We start from the raw sequence: 10,707 nt of genomic DNA, 5'->3' as shown, positions 1-10,707 counted from the left end.
GGATCTCTTTTGGGAGATTGCTCCTCTTGGAGTTTTCTTGTGATCCTGTGATGTAGGTGAGTGCTTTCCATTTGTTTCTGATTATCCCTTTCCAACACGGTAATCTTTCCAGCTTTACCATTTGTGGATACCAATCTGACCACACTATTCTGTATATTTATTGATGCTACAACACCATTCTGTATATCTGTTGACTATACAAGGACCTAGCAGAGCAGGGAAAAGGTGAGGATAATATCAGGGAAAGGAGTAGAAATGAGGAAGTGTGCATAACTGTTCTAACTGCATAATTATTAATATAGATTTATTTTTCTACATGCACTTTTTTTCTTTTTATACAATAACTTCATCTGATTTAATCTTTGCTTTAATCACAGACCGTACACAACTGAAAATAGGTGTGGTTTCAGACTTTGTGGGCAGTTAATAAAGGCACTTCATAATTCGCTCCTTGATGTTTAAAATAAGTATGGGGGGGAAAGTGGGAAAGGCTTGTATTGCAGTAGTCTTCTATTTTGTCATTCATCCAAATAATTTTTTGTTTTTCCTTTGTCAGAATACTCAGCATTTTGGCTGAGGAATGCTAAACGGTTGGTGTGTTACAATAGGCTCGGTAAGTATGGGGATTTTCCAGGGGTGAGGCAGGGAGTGTGTGCAGATTACTAATATTTTCCTCTATCAGTGGGCAAGTACAGCTGGATCAGAGGAAGGATGACTCTTAACTATGCAATCTGCTGAGCATATTCAGTATTGTTAAGCTTCAGCAACAATCAGAATGGTCAACTTTGTGTCATCTACTCAGTAATAAGAGCTATAGAATCATTAAGTTTGTAAAGACCACTAAGATCACCTCGTCCAACCATCAGCCCATCCCCACCATGCCCACTGACCAAGTCTCTCAGGGCCACATCCACATGGTTCTGGAGCACCTCCAAGGAGGGCGAGTCCACCACCTGAGCAAAGGAGGTTAGGGTTAAGTTCACACTAGGCCATACAGTCTAAGGTGATCTTACGTTATTAGCAGCTTCCATCTGCTTTTCTGTAGTTTGTTTTACTCTATACACAGATTAATTTTGCCTCAGGAAAAGATCTGCAGCAAATCCTCTGCTTGCAGGTTTGTGGAATAAATGAGTTGGATCTTCCAGCAAACATTTTCTCTCAGTGCACACACACACACAAATTTCTTGTGAATGAGGTTTATGTATGCACATCAAAAGAAGAAAATTCCCCAGGGCTCAGTTTAAACTAACAAAAGTAAAGACATTCAGGAATTGCCCACCAAAGCAAGCCTCGCTTTGCCTACTTTATATCATGTAGGTTTGTAGTGAAACCTGCAGCCCGGCAGAACAGGAGGACGTGTGCTGGCTTTATGGCTAGTCATTTGCACAGCATTCAAATTAAGCCATTAAGAATTCACTGGCTTCCTAAGGGCAGCATCCACCGGACAAGTGGTGGTGCTGTGTACAGGATGTCAGGATGCTTCCCCTCATGTGCAGGGTGCTGAGCGTACGATGATGGCTTCTGGTAATTGTTTTTCCCCTGGGCGTGAAGGGAGAAGGCGGGAATGCACAAAGGGTGCCCTTGGGACAGCAGCAGCTCGGCGGCGGGAAGCAATGCTGCGGGTTGGGGCCGTTTCGGCGCTGGTTCTGAGGTGCAGGCCCGGTCTCCAGCTCTGAGCCAGCTGCCTGGTGATGCGGTCCCTGCTGCGGGGGTGGGCAGGGGATGCGGGGGACCTGCACCCCTCGGTTTAATAGCTGTGATCGGGACCGATACGAGGAGCTCCCGTCAGGAGGGAGGTGCCGGGCCGCGCCCCGCCCCGGGCCGCGGAGCTGAGGCGCTGATCAGTGCGGGGCGGGGCCGGCGGTGCGCAGGATGTCCTTCAAGGTGAGCCGGGCGCGGGGACAGAGGAGGGGGGATATGCTTCACGTTGTCTGCCTTCTCATATCTTTCCATTTGTGGACTTGTTTTTATTTATATTAGCAAAACGGCGGTGTCTGTGAGCCTTACCCGGGCTGTAGGGTGCCCCAGGAGCGCTGCGGTGGCTGCTGATGGAGCCGACGCGTTCCGCAGCTGCCATCCCGGGAAGGATGCGTGTTTAGCGTTACATAAACCGCTCGCTTAGGGTCTGTGCCGCAGGGTTGGTGCGGTCGGAGCTTCCCTCTGACTTTTCAGCTCGGTTGTGTAATAGTTGGGAGCGGCATTTGGCCGTGGCTCTGCGTCCCAAGCTGCGGTGGGCGCTGATGGTTCCCTGTGATTCCCGTTGCTTTGTATGCTCCCTCCAAAAGCTATGCAAAAGCAGTCGTATTCAAAACGTTGTCCAAAGTAAGTTTTTAAATCCGAGGACGGGATTAGTAAAATCAATTGGCAGAGAGCTCAGTGAGCAGTGATAACTGCTGGTAACAGAAAACATTTGTGCCAAATGCACATCTTCCCCTCAATTCTGCTGCCTTTGCTCTTCTCTTATTGATCGCCAGCTCTGTGCCAGCCCTTGGCTGTGTTGGTTGTGCTGCATTGCTTTCCCCCTCATTGAGCCTCCCTCCCACCCATCACAGTATCATTCCTGTGCTGGGGCTGCTCGATGCCACAGGTGGGTCCCACTTGCAGCTGAAGCCCGCACATGGGGGAGCATGGCATCTGCATTGCACAGAGTGGTGAAATCTCAGTGCTCACCTCGATTTTGGTCCTTCATTGGTCCTACACTTCTTTAGCCTCTTTTGTCCCTCTGCTCTATCTCCATGCGTTGTTTTCACCTTCATTTCACATCAGCACTCACCCATGTCTGCTCTGTCCATCCCTACCTGCTCCTTTCTGTGCCCTGTTGGCCACTTTCTGTCTCCTCCTGCTGAAGGTGGCTTACTGCCTGTTCCCTTTCCATCTGGAGAACTGGAGTCTCTTCTTTTCTCCCTCTTTTCTGTATTTTTACTTGGTATGTTCTCTTTCTTAGAAGGCTGTATGCTTACCTAGGACTCAACACATCTCCAATTGCTGCTGTCTATTCATGTTTTCTGTCTTAGTCTTCTTAGTCACAAATCAAAATTCCCTTCTCATTGACCATATGCACCAACATCCTCTCTTCTACCACATTCTCTGTGCTTTTGCTTGCCTAAGCTTAGTGTTTGTATCTTCAATTACTTTCCTCTTTACTCATGACCCTTTGTATAGGATGCATTATTCTCTAATAAAGACCTCTGTCTTTCCTCCTAAGTCCCACTAGCATTTCCTGCTATATCATTATTAATTCTGATTTCCAGTTCTTCTCCTTAAAACTTTTTACTCAGCTCTTCTGTTCTATCTGGACTGGTTTGGAAACTGAATAGGAAAATTGTATTTTCTTGTATCTTGACAGTAGGATGAACCAGTCCTTGAGTAGTGTTCTCTTCCTCCTCTCCTTTGTCTCTGTTCTTTCATCTCTAAGCTCATTGCTTAAGAACTACACTCTTCCTCTACAGCTGTTACCTACCCTACTGTGAGCTGCTGCTGCTTTGCAAACAGCAAGGCAACGGTAGGGCAGGGAGTGGGAGCTGGTGGTCACAGAATTGAAATCATCATACAAACAACTAAGACAAGTAGCACAGCCAGGATTTGCAGTGATGCTTTGCCAGTTTTCACCAAAGCCACTAGATAATCACTTCTTCAAATGTTTATGACATTCTCTTCCATGACTGTCAATGCTCAGGATTAGGTGTTTCCTTTAAAAAGTTCTTAGGAGCAGACTAGCTCTATAGTAAGACTTCCATCAACATTTTAAACAGTTAATCTCTTGAAATTCAACATTACTTCTCCCTAAGTATCTGGTATGACAAGACTGAATTCTTAACTGGACAACAGCAGTCTATGTCATATCATATCCCCTGGTTTAAAACCACTTAATTGCTCACAAGTTATTCAGCTAATCAAATTATTAATCCCATGGTAATACTTCATACTGTGTCTTCTAGTGATGTCAGCTGACAGGAACTGAAAGTGTCTGTGTGCTCTTTATAAATCCTTGGTTTGAAAGCAGAAGAAAAATCAGTGCATAGCACTTCTTGTGGTTGTACCTTTCAAGTTCCCAAGTTGCCCAAATGATTTTGCAAAGTATTTTCATTTCAGTATGTAGAATAGATAGAATAACTCAGGTTTATTTTCTTTTTTCTATCTAATGACTACACAGCTGATAGATACTGAGTGTACTGTATATACAGCTTTTGAGTAAGGTATCCCCAGCACTGTGGAGGCACAAGGCGAAGTACTGATAGCAGTCATTCCAAATTGGGTCAGAAGCACTACCGGGAAGAACCTGTTTCTGTGTCCTTGATGCTTTTGAGAGTTCTTCCATACCTTTTATGTGATACAAAGTATGGGGATGTATTTGCTGGAGGACTATTCTAGGGATTACAGAAGTAATAAAGAGTTAAGGGTTTATGATTTGTCAGCTTGAAAACTTAGGATGTCTGGTTTCTGACTAGGTTGATTCTAGCAACTTGGTTCTGTTCTCTCCTTGTGTAAGCTAATGAAAACAGGTAAAGAAATCCTGAACAGTCCCTCCTGATCTATAGAAGTATTGCATAATAAAACAAAATCGCATTGCTGTTGTGCCCTTTTATGGACAAGCAGGGTGGATAAAATAAATCTTTGTATGGATATATTGTCATACTGTGCCATTTTCCAAATCTTTAAGGGATGGAGTTAGGCAATAAAATTTGATTTCCCATTCTATAAGATAAAAAGATCATTCTTTTGCAATAGTATTCCACGTAATATAATAATGACTATATTCCAGACTATGGTCTTTATAAATAAATATCTGCCTAATAAACTAGAGCAAAAGGATAACATGGACCACTGTGTGTTTAGGTCACCTGTATGCTTTTACATAAAATTTTAGTGGTTGTAAGGGGAAAGGTGGAAAAACTACTTCCTGACCAGTTGCCAGCAAGGAGGGCACAGAATGCAAGCTCTCTTTTAATCAACACTATTAGCAGTTCACAAGAGGAAAAGCAGTTTATGGGCTGTAAAAGGAAGATAAGAATTCAGCCCGTTGTTCCTTTCATAATTTTCAGTCTCCTTCTCTTATGTGTGTGGGTACAATAAATATTGCTAACAATTTATAAGAACTATCTTGTAATTTATTGAGTGGATGAAATTTAAGAGCTCTGTCACACACAGCAGCCTGTTTAACAATCTGGTAACACCTCTGAATGTTAAAAAGGCAACCAACTAGAAGTGCTCATTGTGACTGATCTATGATAGGTTCATAAGTAATTGATTTTGTGTCTGCTGGTATCAACCAGAAAAATTATTCAGTTCTGGTTGTCTACCTCATTATTCTTGTGCATCAACATTAAGACATGGGAAAGTATGTGTCAAATATTCTGAAGCAGAATGATTGACTTTTATCTCCACTCTGCTCTCTTTGGGCTACTTTGAGGGCAGGATTCACAGGAGAGTAAGGTCCTTAGTTATATTGGCGCTCTCTTTTGGTCTGAGGTTATCAGTAAAATGACACTTCCCCAGACTGTTAGTGATATTGGGCCTTCATGCCTTCATATAAACAAGAGGCATGAGCCTGCCTCTCTGGGACATATGAACCGCTGCCACCACAGCTGTAGTTCATCTGAGCTCTACAGCCACTACATCGCTTACACATCAGGCCAACGTTTTGGCAGCTGCCTAAATGGATGAGACAAGGAAGTTGGAAGCAAAATCTGTGTCCTTTTTTTGCTGTCCTTCTACACTGGGGAGGTAATAATTTACTCATACAAAGGAGAAGCAGCTTTGTGGCATTGTTTCTAGGACTGAGAAAGCTACCTGTGTGACTAACGGTGGTCTGTGATATCAAGATTTCAGTTTTCCAATTTTACCTTACGTTTTTGTCTTGCTTGTACAGTAAATGAATTCATGTCTGTGGACAGGAAGAATCTAGCCTTCCTTTTCTAGCATCATCCAGCAGATATATCTTAAGCCCACAGCTACAGGGTGTTAATTCCAGGAAGAGAGAAACCTAATAGTATTGGAGATACATGAACAATACTTTTCATATATTGGGACTTTATATGCAGAAAGGAAAGAGATGGCAGAAGGCTGAAATGCAGGAAGATGTCCTGCAGCAGGACATGATTCACCCTCTATAACTGTGGTTAGCCCCGCCTCAGAAGGACACCATCCAGTTCATTGTTTTTTGTGATGTTTCCCTGGGGATCTGGACTAGCATCATCAGGCTAGAAGTCATGCTGCTATGGACACAGGGAAGACTTGAAACAGCATGAGGCAGCACGGAGAGACTGATCTCTTTACTTGCACAAAGAAATCAAGTTAGCTTCCCTCCTATGCTCTAGCTGTAAAAGATCAGCACGCTATCAACACATATTTGTGTTTGTCCAATGCATCTTACAACGTTTTTTTTTTTGTTTCTGCTTTTTATTTTCACCAGAAAGAAACACCACTCGCCAATGCCGCATTCTGGGCTGCAAGAAAAGGAAACCTGGCTCTTCTCCAGCTGCTGCTGAACAGCGGGCGAGTAGACGTAGACTGCAAAGACAGTGTATGCACACAGTGCACATACAACCCCAGCGCTGATTTTACATTGCTTTCTGTAGCCTGCTGCACAGAAGGTGTGGCAGGGATCTGACTTCAGACACTGAGAGTCTTTTGACACTCGGACATGATTTAAAACCTTTTCTTGTCAGGAAGCAAGTTTGAAGCTCAAGATAAAATGGCATGATGATTTACATCGGTAGCAAAGGGTTAGGAATTTGCCAGCACTCAAAAATGTGTCTTACATAGTTACTTGTGGCGCTGACATTAAAAACACAGATTCTAGCACCTCGGGCTTCTCTTTGCAAGGAAATATCATTGTGGTAATAGATCACTCTGAAGAGTCAACTCAACCGAGCACTGGCAGCAATGATTCTGTCAGCTAAAAGAGCTCCTCATGATTAGCTTTTTAAAAAATAACCGTGGACCACAGTTTCCTTTTAAGTAACATAGAAGTCTCTTTTGATGTGCAGCTGTTCCCACCGCACATGCATGTGGTGAGCTAGACACAACCTGTGGTGGCATCAGAACTGCTGGTCTCTTAACTTCTTCCTACCCCAGTATCCCCTGCACTGACATCAAAATGAAGAGATGGCAGGATTTTCAAGCAAAGAGAAGCACAGATACAAGACTGTTTACATGTTTACAACTGTTTACGTGGGTTGATAGTGATAGCACAAGGGGGAATGGTTTTAAACTAAGAAAGGAGAGGCTTAAGTTAGATGTTAGGAGGAATTTTTTCACGTAGAGGGTGGTGATGCACTGGAACAGGTTGCCCAAGGAGGCTGTGGATGCCCCGTCCCTGGAGGCATTCAAGGCCAGGCTGGATGTGGCTCTGGGCAGCCTGGTCTGGTGGTTGGTGACCCTGCACACGGCAGGGGGGTTGAAACCGGATGATCTTTGTGGTCCTTTTCAACCCAGGACATTCTGTTATTCTATGATTCTATGACTGCCAGATTTAGTGGGGTTTTCCTTACTGTAGTTGGAGGAGTTGAAACTGGTTTTGAGATTTAAAATGGGTTGAAAATAGACATAACGTGCATATCTTTAACATATGGACAGTTACTTGATTATGCAAAGCTACTGCGGAAAGCCAGAGAAAATAAAGATTAAGAAGTCCCCAGTTTTTCTTTGATTGGTGATGAGACTGGCTAACAGGCAGTCATGCCTGTAAATCTAGCCTTAATGTGAACGTCTAGCCAGTAACATGAACCTGCCACATCTTCTCTTACTTTGAATACATTCAAAGTGCAAGGACTTTCTAAGCTCATTGGCTTTTAGCTATTTTTTTATTCATCCTGATTTCATTTTTACCTGTAGGCAATTACTTGTCATGCAGTACTTCTGAAGCTAATCCTTGTCATTCTGGTAAGGTAGGAAAGGGTGCATGAAGTAAACAGGACAGAGATAGACGTAAGGAAAGAAGTTCTGCTACTGCTCAGTTTTTCTCAACATAAGACAGACTTTGATCAAGAATTTTTACAATGTGCTGCAAAATATCCTGACATTCTATCAGACATACACGTTTTCTAGACTAAAATATTTGCATACAGTTACGGCTGTATGCTGCTTTTTTGCAATGTCTCACATTTTTTCTTTAGATTGAATTGGTACATATGAAGATTTTAGACTGATAGATTTCATACTTTCATGTATGGTCTTTGCGTGTTGCCCATACATCATATGCATGTAACGTAACTCTTATTTAGGTCAATGCTGCAGTGGACTTATTGGGGTATTGAGGAAACCTGAATGTGTTGTTCTGGTCTGGAAAGTTCTCTGATGCAATATGAAGAGTCACAGAGAGAGAAAAAATTTGCTGTAGTTGTTTGGATAGGGTATTAGTATTCAAGACACTTGGATCATAATGCTGACTATGACTCACAATTAAATAACTCATACAAGTCACTTGCTTCCTAAGGTTATTCTTCTGGAAAGGATATAAAATCTTTGAGATTTTCTGATAAAAGCAATGTATAAACCCAAAATATTACTGATATCTTTATTACACTTGATCCAGGAAAGTAATGTAAAGTCATTGTATACATGTTCGTTGAATGATCAGGCTTTGCACCGCAGGCAAGTCTAATTTATTTGCTTTAACACCTGCTAATTACTCATTTTCAAAGTATTCATGATAGAAAGTTTTAAACTGTCTAAGAATCTGTTCAGTGAAGGACTGCTCCCCCTTTCTGGAAAGAGTGAACAGGATCTCTGATCACTGAGCATAGACTTCCTTCAGCTGTTCAGAAGATATGCTGTCTCTTTCAGAAAGCCTGATTCATTGCTGGAGGCGTCTACTGAAAATACTGATCTGTTTTTCTTTATTCCCAGCTTGGCACAACAGCTCTAATGGTTGCATCTTACTATGGTCATGTAGACTGTGTACGGGAATTGGTGTTGCAAGGAGCAGATATCAACCTGCAGAGGGAGGTAGGAGAAGTTCTGCCTTGAAACAGGGATTGATTAAGTGACTATTGATTTACTGCGAGTAATAAAAACATGTTGTCTGCTGCTTTTTGCCAACTGCAATTGCTGTGCAGTGTATGTATAAACAGGGTCTGTTCTCCTAAGGACATTAAGGAATCTGATGTCTGGAACTTGTAATAGAAAATGAGATGCCAAAGGTGTATTTATAAATAATTCATCAAAGATTTCCAATACATGAGGCTGGTGTGGAGCAGTAATATTTCAGTGATATGAGATATGAAAATATCAGTGATGTAACCTGAGGGTTACACCACTTATGCATTCATCATGTTACTAATTGTCACAGAAATTTACAACTCCCCAGACTGCATCAATGTAATTTGATAAGGAGAAGTCCTTTACCTTTTGATTTGCAGAATTTGGTCATTAACAGGGAGTGTGGCTGCCCTTGCTAACCCAGCCATTGTTTTGACTTGTTATATCCGGGAGTTCCTGCCTCTCATTCTGAGCCAACTCATCTCTAAATATCACACCACTTAATCACCCATACCCTATCCTGCCTGTCTGCTTTGCATTGAAGGCATCTCTCACATCATGATGTGCTTGTTTGTAGAAGGGAAAATATCAGCACTTAGTTTTGTGGAAGTGCCTTCCTCTCATATTCTGCTCAAGTAATGGTAAGGGGTATCTACAACCATTCTGGCCTGCGTGATGATTGCACAGAGAGCACAGTGCTCTGGAACAAAGAGAGCTGTACCTGTCCCAAAAGAATTGCAGTTTGACGAGGACATGCAGTGGCATGGGAAGATGGCAGGAAAAGCAAGACAGCAGTATTTTCATCACTCTAACAACCCAAGAAAATGCTTCTCATTTTCCTTTTGTTACCTGAAGCATGAGCATTAATCTTGTGCTGATGTCTTCAAGTCACTGAGTCAGTGAATGCTAAACTTGGTGATGTCATATTTAATGTCTTTGCACTAACCAGCTTAAACTTGCTTTAACTATGATTGCTAGTATCTTTCAGTGTATCCTGGCCCAACAAAGTATGTATTTAAACATGTACCTTCCCTTAGATAAACATTGCTTGAAAAGCAGCAACAAAAGGAAAAGTTGAGGACAGTTTTATGGACCTACTCTTGAGTATCACTCTGGACATACTGATTCAGCAAGCCAATAAAAATAGAAACACTGGAATCCTCCAGAATCACTCTGTTGCTGAGAGAAAGAAAATAGATTAAATTTAAGCCCTGAAGACCAAGGCACTAATCTGAAAGTAAATCTACATACTCAAACTAGTGCTCTTGTACACCAAAATTGTTGTGAACCTCATGGAAAGGGGAGCTCCATAGATATGTATGTGAGAGGGGGCTCTAAACTGGTCTTTATGGGTCATGTGCTATTATGATGAAAGTCTTTGGCACTGGAGAATTTCTTCTTTAGTTCCCTTTTCCTGAACCTTCAGCATGTGATGAGAAAGCTCAAAATTAGGAAAGCATGCTTCTCTTCCCTCTTTTCAACCTTTCCCTTCTCTCCAGCCTTTAAAATCTTTCAAGGTCATTTTTTTTTCCTGATTTATTCAGGAAAATGTTAATGACAGTATCACGTACAACTAGTATAAAGTATGTGCTTTCATCTCTCCGACAAGGCTAAGGGAAAGCAGGAGCTACAGAGCTGGCTTGAAGGCTGCTTGAAGGCTGCTTAGCTGGATAGGAAGATACTCATCCAAAAGACAAGGGTGACTTATGCCAAGAGAAATCATGT

The 10,707-nt window shown here is 42.3% G+C and overlaps 1 protein-coding gene across 6 annotated transcripts in view; it reads left to right on the top strand.

Moving 5' to 3' along the window:
* Positions 1-10,707, top strand: part of ANKRD29 (ankyrin repeat domain 29) — a 34,312-nt gene continuing 23,605 nt past the window's right edge. For 2 of the 6 annotated variants that reach the window (XM_015277978.4, XM_046938219.1), the window contains exons 1-4: positions 1-56; positions 557-613; positions 6,413-6,523; positions 8,851-8,949. In XM_015277978.4, coding sequence (XP_015133464.2) covers positions 581-613; positions 6,413-6,523; positions 8,851-8,949 — 243 coding nt within the window. In that variant the 5' untranslated portion in view covers positions 1-56; positions 557-580. Of the gene's footprint in view, positions 57-556; positions 614-1,853; positions 1,885-6,232; positions 6,294-6,412; positions 6,524-8,850; positions 8,950-10,707 lie in introns of those variants that run through there. The other 4 variants (XM_040688630.2, XM_040688611.2, XM_040688638.2 and 1 more) reach the window with 4 other exon arrangements.

The sequence above is a fragment of the Gallus gallus genome, chromosome 2 (genome assembly GCF_016699485.2).
Source record: "Gallus gallus isolate bGalGal1 chromosome 2, bGalGal1.mat.broiler.GRCg7b, whole genome shotgun sequence".
Classification (NCBI taxonomy): domain Eukaryota; kingdom Metazoa; phylum Chordata; class Aves; order Galliformes; family Phasianidae; genus Gallus; species Gallus gallus.
This window is presented reverse-complemented; position numbering and strand designations above follow the sequence as displayed.